The 25,257-nt window shown below is 34.0% G+C and overlaps 3 protein-coding genes across 4 annotated transcripts; 2 read left to right on the forward strand and 1 right to left on the reverse strand.

Annotated features, from left to right (window-relative positions):
* Positions 1–1,144: 1,144 nt before the first annotated feature.
* LOC123653914 (nucleoside diphosphate kinase 7-like) lies at positions 1,145–10,530 on the forward strand. Its single transcript, XM_045589893.1, has 7 exons — positions 1,145–1,228; positions 2,161–2,438; positions 4,358–4,519; positions 7,713–7,911; positions 9,465–9,710; positions 10,167–10,280; positions 10,363–10,530. Exons 1-7 carry the CDS (start codon positions 1,145–1,147, stop codon positions 10,504–10,506), a joined length of 1,227 nt encoding a protein of 408 aa, XP_045445849.1. The 3' UTR covers positions 10,507–10,530.
* Positions 10,026–21,091, reverse strand: LOC123657144 (ARL14 effector protein). Of its 2 annotated transcripts, none has more exons than XM_045592731.1 (4): positions 20,933–21,091; positions 18,601–18,985; positions 18,380–18,523; positions 10,026–10,609 (listed from the first exon to the last, which is right to left on the reverse strand). In XM_045592731.1, exons 2-4 carry the CDS (start codon positions 18,678–18,680, stop codon positions 10,528–10,530), a joined length of 306 nt encoding a protein of 101 aa, XP_045448687.1. In that variant the 5' UTR covers positions 18,681–18,985; positions 20,933–21,091; the 3' UTR covers positions 10,026–10,527. The 2 variants fall into 2 exon arrangements, with proteins under 2 accessions (XP_045448687.1, XP_045448682.1); XM_045592726.1 differs by lacking the exons at positions 10,026–10,609; positions 20,933–21,091 and adding an exon at positions 10,918–11,077 and having other exon boundaries at positions 18,601–18,748; positions 18,965–18,985.
* Positions 21,092–23,640: 2,549 nt separating this feature from the next.
* LOC123657161 (DNA-directed RNA polymerases I, II, and III subunit RPABC4) lies at positions 23,641–25,164 on the forward strand. The gene is made up of 3 exons (XM_045592740.1): positions 23,641–23,881; positions 24,062–24,154; positions 25,031–25,164. The coding sequence occupies exons 1-3, from the start codon at positions 23,818–23,820 to the stop codon at positions 25,051–25,053; spliced, it is 180 nt and encodes a 59-aa protein (XP_045448696.1). The 5' UTR covers positions 23,641–23,817; the 3' UTR covers positions 25,054–25,164.
* The last annotated feature ends 93 nt before the right edge of the window (positions 25,165–25,257 follow it).

The raw sequence follows: 25,257 nt of genomic DNA on the forward strand, positions 1-25,257 counted from the left end.
CTATCAATTCTTGACTATGCTGATACTTGCTTTCTCGACCCTAAGGAGGAGCAATTAAATAAACTTGAGCGCCTCCAAAATCTCTGTATACGGTTCATATTTGGTCTTCGCTAATATGACTATGTCTCCAATTTCCGCAATCAACTCGAGTGGCTCCCAATCCGCTTCCGCAGGAATACTCATATCCTCTTACTGCTATATCGCGTGTTGTTTCGTCCTGATTCACCTTCTTACCTTAAGGAACGCTTTGAGTTTCTTTGCGACACCCATGATCGTTCCCTTCGATCTGACACCAATTTAATCCTTAAAATTCCGTCTCATACCACTTCTTATTACTCTAACTCCATCTCTATTAAAGCTGTCCAACTTTGGAACTCTCTTCCTCTTCCTATTAGACAAGCTCAATCTCTCTTCTCCTTCAAAAAATACCTTAAACTACATTATTTGTCACTAAGCACGTCATGATCGCCTACATCGTCTTTGTATGATATAATTTATATTTATTATGTGTTTATATATATATATATATATATATGTGTGTGTGTGTGTGTGTGTGTGTGTGTATTTTATATATGTAAGTATTATGTTTATTTATTATTATTATATTTTGTCTATTAGTACTTTGTTCGAGTATTCTAATTCGCACACCAATCGTTTGTTTACTTCCTAACTGCAGTTTCTATTTCGTGTCCTATGCCCAAAGGTTGTCTGGAAGAGATCGCTCTTTCAGCGATAAGACCGCCTTTGTACATCTTTCATTTTATGTTTTTTTTTTTGTTTCTTTTAATGGTGTACAATAAAGTGTGGCGACATCTATCGCGCGAAATACGAACTACTACAAACTACGTAATTAGACAAAACTGACGTATGCTACATCGCGCTATCAGAGTTTTCAAAGTCATTAAGTATATATACAAGATCCCGACAACAACCGTTGGGCCAGAAGCCCGCCAGACACAACATCCGTCTGGTTGGAGGATCCTCAAACCATCCACCAAAAGAGTATTATTATTATTATTATTAAATTGTGTTGCTTCTATACTATCCGAAGGAACTTCGTTCCTACCGGGTGTCCATTGACACCACATAATTTTATACTTTTTAAAGTATCGGAAAAATTAACGCTATTTACCGGTATTTTACAATGGTAATTGATAACGTTATCGAGCCCTTTCTTTACGTGCGGAAAATCCATAATGGATACCCTCCAGCGCTGGGGCGCCAAAGGGTTATGTCAGACTCCTACTGACTAAAAAACCACCACGTGTGGGCAGTCGTCCGCCTGGATGGGGCGAGATGGGGTCGCGCTAGCATTCGCCACCTCGCCGTGCCGGTAAGCCTGAACAGAGCCTCCAGGCCCCGGCACAATGGTGGGGGGACCTCGCTCACAACAAGGCCACCCCTCAGACGTGTAGGGTCGTGTCGTCCGGCCGGCCGAAGTCCCCCGACCAAAGCCCCCGACTATCAGCTGGCGACCCCTCTACTACGAGGGGGTGGGGGGAGGTGGGCAAACGTTATCGAGCCCTGCTCTAAGCCTTTTCTATAATTAAACTACTTGAATAAAAACCCATATTCTATTATCTTGATAATTTTCCTAATGGCGAAATGACTTGCATTGGTGCTAATAAAATTCGTAATTTTATACATATACATACATATAGATATTTAATGAGTATTACATTTCAATTTTATTTATTTTTTGTACTAAACAAAACTATCTTCTTTCTTTCATTTTATTTTTTATTACTTTCATTTCAACATTTATAAAATTAATTATCTCATACACATAACCAATATGCGAGTCTATCCACATACCATACACATACTTATATTATTATAGTGCTTTCTAAAAGGTTAAATGTAAAAGAGACTTAGAAATTAATTAGTAAAATATAATACTTGTCAAAATATTGTCCCCTTCAAAATAGTGACGGAATTTTTATTTTCAGTATTTTATAGTAATTCAATTGAAAAGAAAAAGATAAAACGCTCTGAAAATCTAACAGCTACATTAAAAGCTGATTTCAATAATTAAATAATGGTAAACGTTATTATTTACTATTTAATTAACAAAAATATGACCTAGAACTTAAATGACTTGCTTACTTGACCTAGAAAATAAATTCGACTAAAGAAAAGATTAATTTGAAAATTTTACAGACTTATGATTACTTTGACAAATATACATTTCTTTGCGAAATGTATGATGAAGACGCAGATGAAGTAAAGGAATTAGTGTTAAATTTCTTTCCTTTCGATAATTCAATTCAAATAATTGATTCAAGCAAGGGTAGAAATCTGGTTAAGCGTGTTCAGTTACCACCTTTAAAGATCGAAATGCTTCAAATAGGAAATATAGTTAATATATTTTCTAGACTGCTTTACATTAAAGACTGTGCACCTGCCACTCGGAAAGAATTATATCATAACATTCAAAGGTAAATATAAATTTACGTAACAATCCAAAACACCTGAAATCAACATATATGTGTATTATTGTATGAAAATACAAAACTATAATTGTGTTTGCAGGCAAACGAAGAAAAACCGACTTCAATTATATCGACAAGTAATACAACGTAGGTAGACGAAAAAATAGTCAAGTAAATACGCATTATCAAAGATTACTCCAAAAGTTGTGATCAGATCTCGATGAAATTTATATGTGACCACAGGATGAACATCGGCTTTCAATTAAATTAAAAATCATTAAAATCGGTACACCCAGTAAAAAATTATGCGGATTTTCGAGAATTTCCCTCGATTTCTCTGGATCCCATCGTCAGATCCTGGTTTCCTTATCATAGTATCAAACTAGGGATATCTCCTTCCCAACAAAAAAAGAATTATTAAAATAGGTTCATAAACGAAGGAGTTTACCCGAACATACATAAAAAATATATATATATATATATATATATACGGTCGAATTGAGTAACTTCCTCCTTTTTTTTGAAGTCGGTTAAAAATATATTAGCATAAAAATACTGAGTTTAAAAATTTAACATTAATTGTAAAAATACCTATGTATATTGATAAGATTATGACATAATTTAATTAGTTTTACTATGACGTCCTCTTTAACCGATTTCAAAAAATGAAGAGGTTACTCAATTCGACCGTGTATATACCGGGTGTATTTGGAACGCTTGAAAAAACGAAGAGGTATAATAGTGTTGGCATGACCTGACATGATACATGTGAAAAAACCGCGACAAGAATATTTTTTCTCGCGCCGGCGAACTTTTATCAACTGATGGCGCGCATGAACTTGTAGTTTTCAATACATTGCCGATTTTTTTAAAACACGATTATTTTTAAGCATTATCTTTAAATTTCTGTTTCATTATTGTTCCCAAACCGATTTATACCAAAAAAAAGTTATGAAGAGGCAAGAAAAAAGTTCTTTTCGCATTTTTTTTCACTTGTGTCATGTCTCACTCCGCCTCTTCGTTTTTTAAGCGTTCCAAATACACCACCATATTTAATGTATTTTCGGGGATAACTTCGTTGTTTATGAACCGATCTTGATAATTCTTTTTTTGTTACAAAGGAAATATCCCAAGTGTGGTACCATGATAAGGAAACCTGGATCTGATAATGGAATCCCAGAGAAATCGAGGGAAATTCTCGAAAATCGTAGTGACAACGAGTGTGGTTGTAAATTTTTTTCGTCTACTTACGTTGTATTTTCTTGTCGATGTAATTGAAGTCAGTTTTTTTCGTTTGCGAGCAAACACAATTATGCTTCTAAATCCTTTTTTTATCAGGTGTAGTTTGTCTGCGCCAGATTATTGGTCCTTTATTATTCGTGTTAAAAATTAAAATTGATACAGTTTTTTTAATATAAATAAGATACATCCACGGACTTTTGAAACCCATGTCATTTTTTTTTCTAAAACATGCTATTTTTTATCAAGGTAGGCGTTATTCAACAAAATCATTGTTTAAGTTAGACTAACTTTAGTCTCCAACAGAGACGTGAGTCCACCGACCGGTTCTTATTCTAACGTATGATACAATTTTTTTTTTTTTTTTTTTTTGTTACTATTCTCTTATTTATTCTAGATGTATATATTTATCTATCATTTTTTTATTATTCTTTTGTTTTTTTTTTACAATTTTTTATTAAGAAAAAAAATTGATGCAGCTTTGACACCTCAAGTGTGTCCTAAGTACCGGTCTACAACATGTTTCAAATTTAGAGCAAAAATCATTCGTAGCAATCAGATCGCAGTTAGCCAAATTATTTTAAGTCCAGAGAACACATTTCGAAGTATATTAAGTGTTGTAACTAATGTCACATAAATAGCTTTTAATTTAACAGTCAATTTAATGAAATTATTGTTTATTGTAGCACATTTGCTTTAATTAAACCTGTTCCTCCAAGCGCTCATGGTAAGATTATAACATTTATCATGAAAAAGGATTTTCGTATTGTTCGTATGAAAAACGGAAAAGTAAGCAAAGATTTCGCAAAGGAACTTTATAAAAACCTTTCTGGAAGTAACCTGCTACCGTGAGTATTTTTGAAAGTAGATAGTTATCTATTTAAATAATATTGGTATTTGCACGATAAGTAACACAAGCCTAAATACTTTTTTAATAGCTGTAAAAAGGAAAGGGACAAATTAATAATACATAAATAACTCACAATAATGAGCACGATGAGGTGATACCTTATAGCTAGTTCACATAAGACGTGTAGGTTTGAAACACAAGAAATATTTTGTCCACTATACGCGTTGTTATTTATTTTACACACATTGTCAAAACTTGTCTGAACTTGACGAAGTTATGTAATAAACTTTTATACGCATTTGCATTACGTATATACATATTATATTTGCTAATTTTTATATTGGACTTGTTACCTAATACCTATGATATTACTTTTACTAAAAACTATGCGGTTTTTAATCTGATAGGACACCGGTAGTGGCCGATTTACTAGTAGGCAGTAAAGCAAATTTTAGGAGCGGCAAATTTTGCCTAAATTTTATTTTTGAAACATACATACATACATATAATCACGCCTCTTTCCCGTAGGGGTAGGCAGAGACCACTTCTTTCCACTTGCTACGATCCTTACAAACTTCTTTCACTTCGTCCACTTTCATTATTCCCTTCATACATGCTCTTCGGTTTAGAGTACTCTTGATCTGGCCTTTTTTCAAGACGTCCCTTATTTGGTCTCGGAACGTCCGCCTAGGTCTGCCCCTTCCATTCACACTCGCCTTATACACTTTTTTCGTCAGTCGTTCTTCACTAATTCTCTCAACATGACCAAACCATCTGAGCATACCTTTCTCAATTTTTGTCACTACATCTTCTTTCAGACCACAACGTTTCCTTATTTCACTATTTCTTATCCTGTCACTCAGTTTAACTCCTATCATACTTCTTAACGCTCTCATCTCAATTGCATTTATTCTGCTCTTATGTTTCTTCTGCCATACCCAATTTTCACTTCCGTATATGAGTGTCGGAACCAACACCCCTCATGCACAGCCAAACGAGCCTTGTTAGACACCTTGTGACTGCTCATAAAGGAGTGCAGAGCCCCATTCACCCTGTTTCCTGCATTCACTCTTCTTTCAATATCACTCTCACACTTTCCATCTCTTGTAAACTTTGAAAAAACTTAACAAACTTATTCACCTGTTTAATTTGTTCATCTTCAATCACGATATTGCAGCCTGTCACTACCTCATCTCTTTCAAACACTTCGTCTTCTTTACATTCATCTTCATTCCCTTTCTTACAAAAGCTCCACTCATAGCAGTTACCATCTCCTGCAACTCCTCGGTCGAAGACGCAAGTAATACTTGGTCATCAACATAAAGAAGACATTTGACGAGTAACTCATTCATTCTCAACCCACTTTCATTCTGTTTTAAATCTGTCAAACAATTGTCCATGAACAGATTAAACAGCCACGGTGACGCTACACATCCCTGTTTAACACCTTTTTCGATATTAAACCATTCAGTGTATGCCCCGTTTATCCTCACACAAGCACTAGAATCCCTATAAAGAGATTGCAATGCTCGTATGAGGACACTGCTCACACCATTCACGGACAATGCTAATCACAATTCATTCCTCATCACTTTTGAAACATTATTATATGTATAATTATATACACAAAATTAATGGGCTTGGCCACAGCCTTTGTACAACAATGGATAATTAAAATAAAAAGGTTAGCCGAAATATATATTTTTATTATTCGATTATTTTATGAAATTATGGTATGGGTGGCCTAAAAACAAAGATCAGCCGAAATAATCACGACTAGCACTTTTGGCCTTTTTTTACGTGGAAAAAATCTATCATGGATACCCCTCCGGCGCGGTGGCACCGACGAGGTTATGTCAGATTCCTACTAGCTAAAAACCACTACGTGTGAGCAGACCTCCACCTGGGTGGGGCGAGATGGGGTTGCACTAGCATTCACCACCTCGCCCCGGCGGTAGGCCCAAATGAAAGATCCGGACCCCGGTACCTAGAGAGGTGGGTCCTACAAGACCACCCAACCAACGTCTTGGAGTCTCAAGCCAGCCTAAGGTCCCCTGACCGCCCAGCTAGCCACCCCACATAAGGGACGCCAAACAAGACCAGCATACCGTCTGCAGAATGGGGACACAGGGTCCAGGAACGTCCTACCTCCAGGAGGCAAGCCAACCGCCATCGTTGGATTGCACCAAGCAAGCTCCAGGGATCTCAGCACAACCCGGCCGCTACGGGCTTTCGCTCCACCGGGCGAGCGAACGAACCCACCCACCCCTTCCTTCAAGTAGAGTAGGCATCCCCACCCTACTTTTTCGTGCCTTCACAGTGCCACACCCATCTCCGCACCTCCATGCCAACACCTCCGCGCTTATAAGTCTACTCTGAGAATCAGAGTAGTACCTGGAGCGCACTCTCAGTTGCTCGTTTTGGTCCGCGGGAGTTTAAAGACCTCCTACCACTCGCAAGTAAGTGGGGTTCCTCTCTCCCCCACCTGGGGACGCGCCCGTTAGGAGATACAGCAACTCCCTTGGGTAGCACTTTTGGCCTAACGTAACCTAACCTTTTTAAGGGCTGAATGACCATGACTGTACTCATACTATGAAATAGGGTATCGAGTTTAAGAGGTTAGGGCAGCAAAATTGAATAGTTAACTGGCTGCAAGTTTGTAAATCCGCCCCTGGGCATCGTAAAATTAAAGTGTTGAAGTGTTTGAAAAATTCATCTTGTTCTAAAAACGGTAAAAAGTTTAAGGCAGAGAGAGGAAGGCTAAGGTTAGAAAGTTTTAAGGCAACAAAAAAAACTGTTCTAGAATATAGTGATGAATTAGGCCGTGAAAACAGATTTTATTTAAATGAAAATATTGTTTCGTTTAATTTTTTATATACTTACACGTATTTAACTTGAACGAATTAACTAAATTATTGCAATCATAAATTAAGAATTGTAGATTTCCAATACAATTTTCAATTGTACACAACACCACAACAATATTTTAAACACTAAAAGAAATTTAAAGACAGTTAGTTACAGACTATGAAGTACAATTGGCGGTTTTATGGCTATTTAGCAATTTCTTCCAGGCAACGCAAACTATGTCAACGCAATATAAATACCGCACATATTATATAAATGACCCAATATAACCAATCTAATAACTAAATAAATGTAAGACTAAAAATTAAGTTTTCTTTTTGTAGAATTGTAATAGATTATATAACAAGTGGTGAAGTTATTGGTTTAGAATTGGTTGCACCAGATGCAGTTAAGAAATGGCGCGAATGTTTAGGGGACACAGATCCTGTAACTGCAGCACCAGGCACACTCAGGAGACTTTATGGAGAAAATAAAGTTAAAAATGTTGCTCACGGTTGCAACACTGTTGAAGACGCAAATCAGGTATCGTAATCACCAATATATTTGGACCTAATATTCGTAATGCTATATTTACTTACGACATGACAAACATTTGTACTGACCATGCAGATTTTTGCCGTGGTATGGGTGTTTGTGCAGTCCTTGTTGGTATCCCACCGTGCCTCGGAGAGCACGTTAAGCCGTCGGTCACGGTTGTTATTATGTACACCTGATAGCGATCATTATTCATATTAGGGAATATATTATCCACCAACCCGCGTTAGAGCAGCTTGTGGATTTAGCTCAGATCCTTCTCCTACATGGGAAAAGAGGCCTATGACCAGCATTGGGATATTACAGGCTAAAGCGAATATTTACTTGGTCCATTAACAGAATATCATCATATATATTAATACGCTAAAGTTAAGATGTTTGCCTTCCTTTTTAGAAAAAAAACTCACAATTACTCCACACAAATTATATATCACTTTATCGATAATGCTCTACCGGCATTTAACAACTAAAAAAAATATTATTGCTTTTATTTTTGTTGTTTATATATGTTTATATATATATACTCACTGTGCCCGCGACTTCGTCCGCGTAGATTTTAACAAAAAAGTTATTGTTTAGTTATCAACGATAAACTTACATATAAATAATACATATATAAATAAATATATATTACACCCAGACTCGGGGTGAGAATCGAACCCACAACCCCGGAGCAGAAAGCAGGGTCACTACAAACTGCGTCAACGGCCTAGTCAAAATGGTATAGATGTTTTTTAAGCTATTCAAAATTGAACACAAACGTGTTATATTTTCTATAAATAATTTGTTATTTGAATAAAACAAAATGTAGAAAACACAAAAATCAGCTAATACATAAAAAGGAAATGAATAAAAAACTAAAATCAATCAAATTGGTTTGGTACCATGATAAGGAAACCAAGTTCTGATGGTGGGATCCCAGAAAAATCGAGGGAAACTCTCGAAAATCCGCATAACTTTTTATTGGGTGTACCGGTTTGATGATTTTTAATTTAATCGAAAGCCGATGTTTATCATGTTGTCACATTTAAATTTCATCGAGATCTGATTACAACTTTTGGAGTAATATTTGATAATGCGTATTTACTTGACTATTTTTTCGTCTACCTACGTCGTATTACTTGTCGATATAACTGAAGTCTGTTTTCTTCGTTTGCCTGCAAACACAATTATTTTTATACAACTAGGTTCACAAATAAGCGTACGGCTACGGCTTACCTGTTGGTAAGCGATTACCGTAGCCTACAGACGCCTACAACACCAGAAACATCGGAAGTGCGTTGCTGAACATATCCCTAATCCCTTCACCTCTGACCACAGGAGCATGAGACTGCTTGAAAGCAGTATTATTTAGCTGTGATCTTCTGTAAGGTAGAAGTACATCCCCAAACAAGATGCTCGATATTTTGAGTAGGATATTTCTTGCTGTGCTCTAACTATGTGATGTGGTACCTTTTAAATTATCAACATTAATTTTAAATACAACAGCGCTCAAAATTGAAAACCTATATATATTTACAAAAATAAAAACATATTTTTAGATGTTGAATTTATTTTTTGGTTACGAAAATGGAGTTCCCAGAATACCTTTTCGGGCTACGTATGAGAACTGTACTTGCTGTATTATCAAACCACATGTTATAATTGAAGGCAATTTGGGTGCAATTCTTGAACAAATAGCAACATCCAAAAACTTTTCTATTTCTGCAATAGCTATGTTTTCAGTTAAACTAGCGGATGCTAAAGAATTTTTTGAAGTTTATAAAGGTGTTGTACCTGAATATGAGGTATTTTTGACATATTTACATTTATACTTAGATAAAAAAAAATTAACAATATAATAATTATTTTGTTTATTATGTAATTTTAGTCACAGCATAAATACTTTTTAATTTACGAGTATCAAAATAAACGAAATCGTAATGTTTTATTAATCTGGGTTATCTTATATATAAAATTCTCGTGTCACAGTGTTAGTTAGAGTAGGTACTCCTCCGAAACGGCTGGACCGATTTTCATGAAATTTTGAGTACATATAGGGTAGGTCTAAGAATCGTTCCGTTCATACATAACTATTGGTGTAGAGGTAAGTAAAACAATACTTCAAAAATATCAGTGTATGCTGATAATAAGGAGAGCTTACTTATTTATTTTATTTTTTGTTACTGTTCTAGAGAACACTACTACAACCTGTAGGTACTAATTATTATTTTTACCATTAGTACACTAATTGTTATTTTAAGGCTATGTCTATACATTTAGCAGAAGGAAAATGTGTTGCTTTAGAAGTTAAATGCAATAATCCTAATATAAATTGTGTTTGTGAGTTCAGACAACTCTGTGGACCAAGAGATCCAGTAAGTAAAACATATTTAAATAGTCAGGATTTTTTTATTAAATGTGTTGAAAATAAATTAAGTCATTTTTATTTATTAACAGGAACTTAGTCGTCAATTGTATCCAGATTCCATCAGAGCCCTATATGGTAAAAATATAGTCCATAATGCTGTCCATTGTACAGATCTGGCAGAAGACGGGCAGCTTGAAGTCGAATATTTTTTTAAGTTATTAGCTAATGATTGACTCATTATATGAAATTTGTTATTATTTTTTCCTATATACATTTTTTATGACAAAGTCATTCCCTTCTATTTCAATTTTCTCATACATCCACTTTCTGTTGACTCTGAAAATATAAAAACATAAGATATAAATTATAACTAAATTGCCATCTTATGAGTTTTAAAACATGAAAAAAGTGTATTGCACACCTCCAAGGCGGATGCTTTATTCACACATGAAAAGTATGGGAAGAGTTTACTCATAAGCCTCTATATTTTTATAACAATATATATACATTAATATAAATAATCATAAATTTATCAAATTATTAAGTTAAGGTTTGCGGCATCTGCGAGATATTTCGCATGTTTCTTTCGGAAATCGTCGATTAGAGAGAGACCAAATATTTTTATTTATATTACTCACTTTTAATTACTTAATGTTTTCATCACATTGATTTTGCTACTTGTACAGTGCAATCTGTAAGGCGGAGATGCTTTCTGCTCCGGGGGTTGTGGGTTCGAATCCCACACCGAGTCTGGGTGTAATACGAGCCCCGATGCAAAATGAGCCCCGATGCAAAATAGTTCGTCTAGTATGAAAAGTAGTGCAAAGCGTAAAATATAAAAAGTAAATATTGGTATAATAATTAAGAACGCTTAATAAAAAGTTAACCACAATTTGAGGAACATTTTAAAGTTTATTTTTACATAACTAAAATTGTTTCACGATTTTACATAACATAAAAAAAATTAAAAAAATATTCTAAAAAACACAACGCAAAAGTATCAACGTCTACCCTTGTCACTCACGCAAAATAGTTCGTCTACCACTTAGTTGTTTCGTTTTGCTCTCAAAGACGGCTTTAATCCGAAGAGGCATGGTTGGAACCAACGCTGCACACTCCTCAGGTGTAATTGACTCCCAGACAGCCAAGGGTTTAGCCTTTAAGTAGCTCTTCGATCTTGATGGATCTTTACAGAACACTTTATTTTTCACCATAGGGTTTCGATTGGCGACAAGTCCGGGCTGTTAGATGGCCATTTGATTGTAGGGATGCTTTTCGCCAGTAGCCACGTCTTTGTTGTCCTTGCAGTATGGCAGGAAGCACCATCCTGTGGAAAAATGAAGGAATCTTGATGCTCGAGTGACGGAATAGAGGGCAGTAAATTCTCTTCCAAAAGGTTTTGATATCTTGCAGAATTGATAGAACCATCCAAAAACTGCATACCACCAACACCTTATATCCTTTATTGCACTTTAAAAAAAATTACAGTTATTTGTTGTAGTTGTGTACAGTACCTTGTGCAGACATGCAGCCCCATATCATAAGAGACGCCGGAAACTTCACTGAGACAATCAGTATGAAATGCCTCATTTTTGTTCCGAATCACTTTTTTCCTATCATCGCCGACTGTCACTTCAAATTTGGACTCGTCACTCCAAATGATACAATGCCACTGATCGGAAGTCCAATTTAAATGATCAATGATTTAAAGAGGATGAACTTCAACCTTTTTTTCTTTTGTACAGCAGTCAACAGTGGTTTCTCCTTAGCGGTGTAAAATCCGTAACCCATTCTTTTTAGGACTCTTTTGCAAATATCAACTGAGACGTCTTTATGAATCATGTCCTGCCATTGCACCGTGAGTTCTCCAGCTCGAGCACGACGATTATTTTTGATAATTTTCTTCAGGATTCTGTTTTCTGCTGCACTTGTGATGTCTGGTCGACCAGTTTTCTTGAAACCAGAAGTCGTTCTTTTTTTTAATAGTGCTGAATGATAGACTGGACTGTAGTCCTGGGAAGTATCAAGTCTTTAGATATTTGGTAACTTGATTTGCTAACATCGACCCCACTAACTATTCGCTTTCGAAGCTCTTCACACACTGGTTTGCGACGACCCATTGTTATTTGAAAACTAATGAAAAAAACTGAAATTTTTAGAATTTATACTGTCTCACTTGACAAATGACACAGTATTACTTTTACAAATTTAAATTATGCAACATAATTGTACAAAGAAGGAGTAATCACCGATAGACGAACTCTTTTGCATCGATTAACAATTAGACGAACTATTTTGTTTATAACTTCTTCGAATTTAAAACAGGATATGTATAAATTCAAAAAGCTAAAATAGTTTTATGGTTCATAATTACAAAATGATATAAGTAACGCGACATGCGATAGTAGAACAGCTTAATCTAATATATAAAATTCTCGTGTCGCGGTGTTTGTAGTTAAACTCCTCCGAAACGGCCTGACTGATTCTCATGAAATTTTGTGTGCATATTAGGTAGATCTGAGAATCGAACAACATCTATTTTTCATGCCCCTAAATGTTAAGGGTAGTCCACCCCTATTTTTTTTTTTAATTTTTAGATAAATTTTATATAAATAAATTAAAGTCGTCGTATATATAATTTTAATAATTAATTGATTTACAAAAACAAAAACAGAATAAAATTGTTAGTTGTGGATGCCGGTAGAGCAAGCATATATATATATATATATATATATATATATATATATATATATATATATATATATATATATATATATATTTTTTTTTTTTTTTCATTTTTCTTTTTTGTAATTTACAACCAGTCGCCAGACTATAAGTAAATTAGGAGAATGACGATTAGAGTGGCTGCAGGAATGGGCTGCAGCCCTTTTTTAGGTACGGAGCACATGAGCTCTCTTCAGTCTTTTTACAGACCTTGAGGTCGTCATCATTACAGCCTATACAGTCCACTGCTGGACATAGGCCTCCACAAGTTTACGCCAAAAATAACGTGAACTCATGTGTTTTGCCCATAGTCACCACGCTGGGCAGGCGGGTTGGTGACCGCAGTACTGGCTTTGTCACACCGAAGACGCTGCTGCCCGAATTCGGCCTGTGTATTTCGAAGCCAGCAGTTGGATGGTTATCCCGCCATCGGTCGGCTTCTTAAGTTCCAAGGTGGTTGTGGAACCTTGTTATCCCTTAGTCGCCTCTTACGACACCCACGGGAAGAGAGGGGGTGGCTAAATTCTTTAGTGCCGTAGCCACACAGCACGTGAGGTGAGACGTGAGGTCGTCAGCTGGTAATATATAATTACGTTTACGTTATTTACTCTGAATTGAATTATTCTCTTAATAGCTTAAATTTTATTATAATTTTATTTCGAAGTATTAATTATGATTGATTTTTCGATCTACTTCTGTAATATAAACTCTTTGTAATTAAAAATTATTTTCTACTTTTTAGTTCTATTCACTATTTCTAAACTATATTTTTTCTTATTAATGTGTGCTTTTTAGCTCATATATGAATTGTTTACTATGGAACAAACAAACAGTACAATAATAATTTGTTGTATTATTGTACTGTTTGTTTCTAATAAAATAAAATAAATATAATTGTGTTTGCTTGCAAACGAAAAAACCCGACTTCAATTACGTAGACAAGTAATACAACGTAAAAAAAAAAATAACAAACGCACTAGTCGTGACTATGATTTTCGAGGGTTTCCCTCGATTTCTCCGGGATTCCAAGATCAGATCCTGGTTTCCCTATCATGCTACCACACTAGGGATATCTCCTTTCCAACAAAAAAAGAATTATCAAAATCGTTTCATAAACGACGAAGTTATCCCCGAACATACATTAAATAAAAATAAAAAATAAAAATAAAAGAATTGAGTAACCTTCTTTTTTGAAGTCGGTTAACAAAATACACATTTGATATAGAATACACATCAAAATATAAGTAAAATATCATTTGAAGTCCCTTTTGAATACTATTATAGTATATGAATCGATTAAATAAATATTGTTGGACATTAACCTTTAGATATGTACGGATGATTGCAAAATAACGCAATAATCTGCAAAGCTTATTGAAGGGTGAAAATTCATGAACTTTTTATTATATATTTTTTTTTTTATTATTATCTTTGAGCTAGTGAATCAATTGTTAACTATTTATAAATTGTATTTTTATGAATAGCTAACTCAATAATTAGTTATCTAATAAATACAACATGGAGGCGTGCACTTTTAGATTTTCCAAATATTTTTACTAATATAACTTTTATGTTTTTACCTTATACAACAATTAGATGTCACTATAGCTATATTTTTAACATAATTATACAAGCAAATTAATTCTATAAGTTAGCAAAATAAAAATTGTAAGTAGGTACATAGTTGTATATTAAATTTAAAAAATACAATAGATAACTTACGAGGAGATGGTCCGACTGGCGCATCGGGTTGAGCAGTCCCACTTAGCACGGTTGTAGTATGGGTAGGTACTGGGGCTTGGTAACGATACCGATATTGTTACCTCTGACGTCTCATAATTTTATCGCCAAACTAACAATGCAACTGGTCAAGTGGAAAGTGAACACAAGTTCTCTCCATGTAACTGGTTGGATTCTGTTTTTTATTTTTATTTTTTTTACTTTTTTAGAGACAAACTTCTTAGCATTCCATGGATTCACCGTGCAGGTGCCGGGCCAACGTGTGGCAGAAGGAGAAACTCTGAGCAGTTCTCAGGACTTGCGATCTAGGTGTAGGTTTAAGGAGGCCCCCTTTGAGATGCGCATCAACGCTCACCTTCACTGCTCGAATTTCCCGCTCTGCCTAGCCAAATTTGTTAGGAACCTGTTAGTGCAGCCTTAGTCACTCATTCTAAAATAGAACTTACTGCAGTTCTCGACAGGTCTAGGTCTTTCAGAAGATTATAGAGATATTTTGCTGGTATACCTCTCACTCCTACTTCTACCACATATAAATTAACCACATAACCATTTTTGTTAGGTTTGTTTGTTAGATCGTAATATATATTTAATTTTATCGTGTGGTCTTTAGGAATGTTGGTTTCCCACCGTACAGTGAGCTCTACTAGTATTATATGTTTAATTAATGTATAAATGTATTTAGAAATGTGGAATATGTCAGGCCTGGATGACGATACACCATTATCCTCTGGGATTTTATAGTGCTTGTCATACGTATCTATAAAATAGTCCAATCAGGTGCCGTACCTATGAGTATTGAGTATGAGAAATGCTTGCTTTTAGAGTTGACAGTTGAGCCATCCTTTATAAAGTTAATTTGTCATTTATTTGTGGTCAATCCTTTTTGGGCTCTATCTACTGAAACACTTACTACTTCAGGTATGACATCTCAGGTATCTTCAGGTATGACTTCAGGTATGACACATAAAAAATCGTTTCGAATTTCTTAGTGATACTCACGAAAGATCTCTCCGCTCTGATAATAACCTCATCCTAAAGATTCCATATCATTCTTCAACCTTTTACTCTAAATCTTTCACTGTTGAAGCCTGTCGTCTCTGGAATTCGTTGCCGCTAACTATAAGACGAGCTCAAACATTGGAATCATTCAAGAGGCTAACTAAGGCAATGTACTTGTCATCGTAATATTATTTTATTTTTATTTTTTACTTATTTATTCGTTTATCAATTTATTTTTTTCTCTGTGTATGTATTCTTCTTTGTTATCAAATTATTATGTGTTTTTGTAGGTATTTGTATACGTGTATATGTGTGTATTTGTGTAGGTGTATTTGTAGGTATATGTATGTATATGTGTATGTATGAATATATATAATATATACTTATGTTTACGTGTATATGTGTGTATTTGTGTAGGTGTATTTGTAGGTATATGTATGTATATGTGTATGTATGAATACATATAATATATACTTATGTTTATGACTGATAGCACTTATTTTGCGCCCATATCCCCAATAACAATCAATTCTAGTCCTCTGCCCAAAGGTTGCCTGGAAGAAATCGCTGCTTTAGCGATAAGGCCGCCTGTTGCAACTAATGCAAATTTATTATTTATTTTTTTACCTAATTAAACTTATTTTACTTTTGTGTTGGTGTGCTAAAGTGTATATAAATAAATAAAATAAATAAATATGACTTGAATTACTCTATCATGTGAGTAATAACATCTATCAAGCAGCACCTTGCAACCTACCAATAAGTGCCTAGCAGTACCTACTGCCTCACCACAAGTATAGCAAGATTTTTCAGAGGCTTTCCCCCATCTTACTAGGTTACTTTGGTCTGGAAGGGTCATTTGGAAGGCATTAAGATAGAATTTTAATAGGGCAGGAGACCAATCATTTAGTAAAGTGCCCCATTTCAGGGCTAACGGGATGCAGAACTCACCTATAGTTAACCACTCACTTTGCGTTTCGAAATTCGTTGTGTGCAATTTATAGTTGTCATTTTCATCTTATTTCAGAAAGGATTTTATTATTTCTCAGTCTTCCTTTTTCTTTGCAGAACCCAGTTCGACTCTATAAACTGTACACCCGCCATAAATTGTTTATGAAATTGAAGTCTTGAATCAAGCTCTATAACACATTTGTCTTTGGGTAAAGATGAGACTATTTCATCCTGGGATTGTCCCAAGACATGCATTTTGGTAACTCTGGGGTGTTAATAGAGTTCCGATGGCTTCTTTCCAAAACTGTTTTTATCCCTGAATAGAGTTGAGCGGTCAGCTGAATGTGCTATTCCGAGCCATAACTTCAATAACTTTATGACGTTTGCATCTAGTTTTGCCAGGAGGGTTCTACCAATGTCATATACAAGGACAGGCCAAGTAAGATGTAAGGTAAGAGATAATTATCGTATATCCAAACATATTTTAATATTGCTTCATGGTTGTTGGTCTACCTTATTTAAGTCATTAAGGAAATTATCGACAATTGCCCCTAAGGATGGTGCACATCCTTTGTGATCAATCTTTCTACCAAGAAATTTGAAAGGCACTGCTTCAGCAATTGTGGTGACACCTTGTCCTCCTTTTGAGAGTCCCGGATCATAAAAGGTATATTTGGTATTTCGTCTACCTAGACATAGACGGTGGCACTTACTTGGTTTTGCCCTCAGTCCATGTACAAAACTCATCTACTTCAGTTCATAATTCCTGACATTGTTTTAGATTCAGTATTGCAAGATCTCATGGACTCTGTGTATTTATTGTTTGTTTTAAACCAATAGCCCCATTTTTTCTCATGACTTCTTAACTTGTTTATAAGAATATTTATAATTATGATAAAATTATATAAAATAATATTTATGATTATGATTAAAATGATTAAATCTTTGTAATGGATGAATAAAACAAATTTTATATTTTGTATTTAATAATTAGTGTAAGATTTTTATTGTTTCTTGTTTTTATTTTCAATACTAGGTATAAATATAAACTGTAATCTTCATTGTTTTTATTGTTTGTATTGCTTTTTTTTATACTCAATTTGGTCACATTAGTATTGGGGATGTTAGATTAGCGTCAGCAGCTAGCTCAACTTTATAAGGCTATAGCTAAAAAACCAAGCCAAGTTGGTTTTAAGTACTAATTCCTACCCATACTACAACCTTGCGAAGTGCGACCGCTTTACTCAATGCACTTGTCTGACCATCTCAGCATAAGTAATGCTGAGTAAATTATAATAATAGTACAAATTGAGGTAATTATGTACAATCGAGGAGTGTAATTTAACCCTAACCTATCTAACTTAAGAAGTACAACGTTTAACGACAGTTTCGTTTAACAAAAAAAAAAATAACCCTAACCTAGATAGCTTCAAAAGTGCAACGTTTAACGACAGTTTCATTATACAAAAAAAAATAACCCTAACCTATCCATACACTCCTCGATTGTACATAATATCTCAAATTGACATAGCCTACTAAAAATTCTTGATAATCTTAACTCAGTCATGTACACATTGCCTATAGTTAGTTAGCGTTACAATTTTCAATGTATTTAATTTTATAGTATGTTGTTACTTTTATTCATACTCTATATAAAGGTACAACTTATCTTATGAATTTTTTTTCACTCACCTGCACTCATGTCCACATTTGTTAGAGCTACATTTTGGACAAGGGAAATGACATCCAGGACACGCTTCGTCTAAGCAATCACAAAGATCCTTACCAGTTGCAGCTAGTTGTCCACGTTCATTATAAATTTTCTTTATATTACGACTGAAAATTCAATAATAACAATTTTAAAAAATATACCGAGTAATTGAAACAAAAAAAAAAGTTAAAATATATCATACTTCATAAAATAACTCTTTCGATTTAATTTTCGCCGTTCGCGAGCTGATGTTTCGGGATCAAAGTTTTCCAAGAAACGCATTTTTATAAATTTTAAACTTTTGTCAAATATTACTCGTAATCAACAGATTTGTTAATTTATGTTTGCAATCTGAATATTTAAAATTACTTGTATTTTTCAGGAAATTCAGGAATATTGCAGGAATTCTTGTGGTGATAGTCCTGTTTATATCATAGTACTCTGTGGTGGTAGTGCTACCAGAAATTTTTACCCCGTATTTTATTAATATACACTTTGTTTTTACCCGTCTGCAAAGAGGATATAACCCAGGGCGATTAATCTTAGTTTCCTGTTTATACCATAGTACTGTGTGATATAACCATTACCTCAGTGTTGCCAACTTTATTTTTACCAACCCACCAAATGAAGCCGTGTAAACCACCAGAAACCACTAAAATTTATTGGCCTCTCAAACCACCAGAATTCCACTAAAAAAATCAAATACAACGGCTACCTACCTAAATATAATTTGAAAATACAACAACAACAACGTAATTATTATCATGAAATAAAATAATAATTATTTGAGTTACAGGAAACAATAATTAATGTAACTACAGAAAAAAAGGAAACAATTAGGTAAGTACATAACTACTAAAGGAGATCGTCTTCTGATGAATCAGCTTCATCTGCAATTTGTAATAGAATTACTTTCTGCTTTAGTAACAAAAAAGTAATATAGACAAACAAACAATAGATAAAAAAATAATTTTAATTACATGCTCCGACTCATGCTTAAATAAATTTTGTTAAATTGATTCCAGAAAAAAAATTGTAAGAAACAAATTATAGAGAATTTAATTATAAATAACATTGCTCTCTTTAATAATCTTGATAAAGTTAATAGTTTTTAAGATAAATGATAAATAATGATTCAGGACACAGAGAGGCTGGTGCAGCGAATACTTGTGAGAGCGCGAAATTAACAATTGAAAAACAAGTATACACAATGATTTTTTTTTAAATCTCTATTAAAAGTAACATTAATTATTGTATAAAGAATTTTTTAAAAATATATTTTTTATGTTTTAGTTTTTTCTTTAATTTATTTTTCATCACCAAATTTAACGCCACCCAAACCGCGCCCGAAAGCTAGATAGTATTAAACATTCGAAAACAAAATTTTCGTTCGATAATTAATATCCACTCGCACAGGTCTTGCCTCTGACACACAGGTTCTAATTTATGGGAGGTTAAATTTTTGTTACTTCTGACTCTACCTTAATTCTAGTGCTGCAGGAAGTATAGTCATGCTCCGTTCTGCGACTTTTACGCGTTATTTTCGAACAAATTTACGTAAAAACGACCTTTACTACAAGATCAAAATACGATACGAACTGACCTTTAACGACTGACAAATAGACACTTTTAAACAAAATAAAGCGTCAGACATAATATTCTAATAAAACTAGTAACATTGTGTGCTAGAATATAGGTACCTATAGAAATTCGAAAAATAGCCAAAACCGAATCGGAGCAACCCACGTCCTTGTGGTCTTGGTCTGTCTTACCTCTACAGTATTTTTTTAAGCCGGAGGCGTGGAGGGAGGGCAGCCCTCGGAAGGGCTGCACTTCCCGCAGCACCGGAGCCAAGCGTTATTCTAACCTCAAAGGTGGTAGGTTAATTTTTTCTGATTTAAAAATCGAACCTCAAAACTTCAACCACGATATCTCTGTAATAACGTCACGTAACCAACAATCTCGAAACTTTTGGGTGTACTGTGGCTTGAGCATTAGCAAATACTATTTAAAACTATTTCAAAAATAATTTTACAGCGCTAAACAGTTTAAAAACAAATTAAAGCAAGATTGAGAAGTAAGTATCATTTACAGATTGGAGAACGATAGCGAACCAATAGAGAAGTGTACGGTTCACTGAACTGACTGACGACTGAGTAAATAAATAACAACTTGGTCTTTCGAATCAAATCAAACTTAACCAATAGTTGAACATATAAAGTTGATGTTCATTCAAGAAATTCATAAACAATTTTTGGGGAATTCCCAACAGCCGACAGGCTTGAATTCGTTCGGTGTTGCCTACACAACAAAATATACCATTTTTGCCTGTTGTGTGTGCCTGTAAAAAAATCCTAGAAAAATACTAGATCATTCTTTAGTGGTAAGCTATGAAGCTTACCACTAACTGAAACAAACCTAAACCACTAAAAAATCCACTAGCCACTAAAACCAATTTTTTCCCGCCAAAAGGGGTGTCTAAACCACCAGATCTAGTGGAAAATCCACTAAGTTGGCAACACTGCATTACCTACATTTTCCCCTGATCGACACAGTGCCGTGAAATTATCGTGTTTTCGGAACAATTATCGTAACACCGGTACACCCATCAAAAAATTTCAAATTCAAGTTTTTAAGTATTATAATGAACAACTGTTTTCAAATTTCATTCGGCCAAAAAAAAGGTCGTCCTTGCTTCAGATTATCCTAAAATTTCGACAAATTTAAAATTTCAGTTGCCAAAAAAAAGGTCGTTGCTTCAAATTCTTGTTGTTTGCCTCCCTTTTTAGAAAAAAACCTCACATCTCAATTACAAATTCATATGGTAGGTACCGTATAGCTGAAATTTTAAAACAGTTGTCCCATGTAATTTAGGTATTCAAAAAGTTGAATTTAAATTTTTTTATTGGATGTACGATAATTGTTCCGAAATTACGATAATTTCACGGTACTTTGTCGACCAGACAGGAAAAGGTTTCTGGTAACACTGTTGGTCTGTTGTCATTAGGTACTCATTTCACATTTTCGATTGATTGATTGATTGGTTGGCTTTCAATTGTGCCAAGGTAGCACGGTTGAATTTCACATTTTCACATTTGTTGTTTCACATTGATGTCGAGTTGCGGAAAAAGCCCGTGAACAACAACAACAACAACAACAACAACAACAACAACAACAACAACAACAACAACAACAACAACAACAACAACAACAACAACAACAACAACAACAACAACAACAACTTATTTCACATTTGATTGTCACCACTGTGACCAGATTTAGCAGATTTCAACTTTTTTGGTAGATTTCGAGGTATCGGTAACAGTATCTAATAGGTACATTTTTTTCGGTATATTTGGCAAACCTTCATATGGCAAACCTCCCAAAAAAAATGTGAGGTATTCTTTTCATCGAATGGATTGTAATTATTCGAGAGGGAAAGCTGTTGGGCGAATCACACACCTATTGAAAAAATTGATTAGTTAGGTTTGTCTTTAATTTTTATTCTTTTCGTAACCGTTCGTGCCATGAACCAGTGATGTCAACGTTACCGATTTAATTTTTAATTGGTGAATAAATACTGATAAAATTAACTGAAACTAAAATTATACGAGTTTTGAGGTTTGTAACACTGTTCGTAACTAAATTTAACTTGACATAAATGATAATTTATTCTTGATCTTAATCGGACGTTGTCAGGTGCGCACTTTATTCGTAAAATTCGAAAAATGTACTAGTACACCTTATTAGTATTATTAGTGATCAAATGATAATAAATAGTACCTGGCTACAAAACAGTGTACAGGTCGAAATACTTTTTTTTCATTATTTTGTTTTTTTTTTTTTTTGTCTTCTAGCATAAAAGATACGATTATGAAATAAACCTCATTATACAAATTATTTGATTCCCATAAATATAACGTAAAGAAATTCCTTTTACGTAAAAGTGTATTTAAAAGGTTTTTTTAATCACTAAAATTCTAAATTTTTTGTTACCCACGCTAAACAAAATCTATAACAAAAAAAAAATATTTTACGTAATAGGAATTAGTTTACATTATTTTCATAAAACTGATTAAAAAGGGGAGATTAAAACGCGACATGAATAGAATGCGCGACGCGATGTAATTCGCACGGTCTTACCACATTCAACATTAATCGTTCGTTCGTACCGTTCTGCTGTATAGCTGTTCAGATTATACATACTCTTTTGATGTCAACTCTGATCTGTTTGGTTTTAAATGTACTATATTTGAATTACTTTAAATTTGGAATATTATTTTATTTGTTTAGATTGAATTGTGTCATATTTTATGATTCCGTGAAAATCGCTTTAAGAAGTAACATGTCTAGTTATCTGACATAACTTTTGCATATTTATGTAAATTTTATAATAATTACGTTTAGTCAAAAAATAAGTTCAAAAAATGTTTAAGTAAAAAAATAAACAATTTACTAATAAGTCTTTAAGTGTATTTTTGGTTTGAAAGTGATCCCATTAGCCACATTTACCATTCAAGACAAATAACATCATCTCGGACAGTCGGACAATCGGACAGTCAGACAGTGTGATACTCGGACCTATAGTCGTAGAATACAAACTTGTCGGAGCGCGGTGAACGTAGTTCCAGTAACATAGATTATACAGTTGATAGTACTGTCATAGTGTACGATTAGTCCGATTAGGTCCGAATAGCGATTGTCATTTTGTACTATTACATTTCGTACCTTATGTAATGTAACCTTTTAGTACATCGTACATGTGCTACCTATGGTATTTCCCAGAGGCATTTTATATGAGCCTCTTATTAAACGGGCCAATTTAAGCTGTATTTCATAGTACTAAGGATTAAATATTCCCACAGTTATCAATTCCAAGTGGAACACAAAAATTTGAATAAAAAGTAGAATAGGTACGTTACAGATGCTAAGAAATAGGGCTTTCAAATCAAATTAATCGACTCAAAACAGCTCTATGATAATGTTACCCAACATAATGAACCGACCATAACTCGATCACAATTTAAAAATACCTATATTTCTGTAGATTTAAATTTTAAGTAATAAACATTGATTTATCTAATTTACGGTGTTTTCTTTGTTCATCTTATTGTTTTATCTATATAATCAAGAGAACGATATTATACTTTTTCGTTGTAACACAACAGCGAAAACATGTAATAGATTTTTAGTATTTTCTCGTTCTCTTTTGGTAGAATTTAGTAGTTTTTAATCTCCACAAGCAGTAGATTCATTAAATGAAATCTGGCCACACAGATTGTCACTTACTTGATATACACGTTGTTTTTGTTGAGTTTCATAAATTTCGAAAGCCTGAAAGCATTTTAACCAGCTTATTAACTTCGAAAGCCAAAGCAAGAAAAATTTAAAACTAAATATCTCTTGATAATTTAGAATTATGGCAGATACAAGTACCAAGGAATCCTCTGTCACGAAAGTTCCTATGATATATGTTTGTGGCGGTAAGAATATATTTGTTGTTTATTAGCATTTTGCATTATTTTTGAAGTATCAAAAATTAAAATATTGTTTAATGGTTCAAAACTTATATTTACTAATGTACTTTTGTAAAATAATTGTAACTGTATGCTGTCATATTCTTTATTTATACTGAGTAACCGAAACATAATATTCATTTTCAGAATGCCACAGAGAAAATGAAATTAAACCACGAGATCCCATAAGATGCAGAGAATGTGGTTACCGAATTATGTACAAAAAAAGAACCAAAAGATGTATCCTTTTTAAAAAATACTAGAAATATGTTAGGAACTAGTGACCTCCCTGCTTCGTATGTGTGTAATCTAAGAAATTAGAAGTGTTTATAGTTTTCTTTATAAAATAAGTTGGCTAAGATCTAGACTAGGAAAAACCGAATTAGAAAAACCGAATTATGGGCTTTTGGGTGTGGAGGGCGGAGGGTGTAGGGGAATCTAAACAAGGTAACACTGTCACGCCTCAAAACCCCATGGTTATGGAGATATCCATGGTTAAAGTTTTGAGGTTAGAAGAAAAATTTAAAGCTATTATAATACCTTTGAGCTCGTACTGTTTGCATTGTGTGACAAATCGACACTTTTAAATGGTATAACTTTTTTATTTATGAACCGCTTGACATGAAACAATCCAATTGACATGAAACAAACACTTAAATGTTAAGTGAAGCTTACCAAAATATATTAGTGAAAACCACATCTAAATCAGATAAGCTGCTTCTAACAAAAATTCTATAAGTCATTGTTTTGGTGCTATTTGCGTTGATAAAGAACCCAATAATATTTTTTCTCATATATCTTGGTGTTGGTGCAGCAGTCAAGGTACTATTGACTATTGCGCTGGCGGTCGCGGGTTCGATCCCCGCTCACGACAGATATTTGTATTGGCCATATAGATGTTTATCGTGGTCTGAGTATTTGTGCTTGTGTATTGTGTGTTTCTGGACCCCCGACGCAGGAGAAAATCTTACTGGGGGCCGTTGAGTGTGAATCGTTTATTTATTTATCTACAAACAGCAATCATTATATTTTTATTATATTTATAGCTTTATAATTAGTTTTAAGGAATTTAGAAATACACGTTTAAAATTATAATTTTCTTAACTAGAATTTCAGTGGTGGTGTTTGATGCGCGATGATATGGTAAAAAATAAAATTAGCGTCATTTTTATTACATTTACTTTAATCTTACCATTATAAAATATCCATCCATATAATGTATAGTAAACAATAAATGGGCAAATATTTGACATATATTTTTATTTACCTTCGCCTACCTTTCTTACGTAATATAAAAAATATTTATATTTATACAAGTTGCCGCCTTCATTAAATTAGTACAA

Source organism: Melitaea cinxia, chromosome 1 (genome assembly GCF_905220565.1).
Source record: "Melitaea cinxia chromosome 1, ilMelCinx1.1, whole genome shotgun sequence".
In the NCBI taxonomy this organism is placed as follows: domain Eukaryota; kingdom Metazoa; phylum Arthropoda; class Insecta; order Lepidoptera; family Nymphalidae; genus Melitaea; species Melitaea cinxia.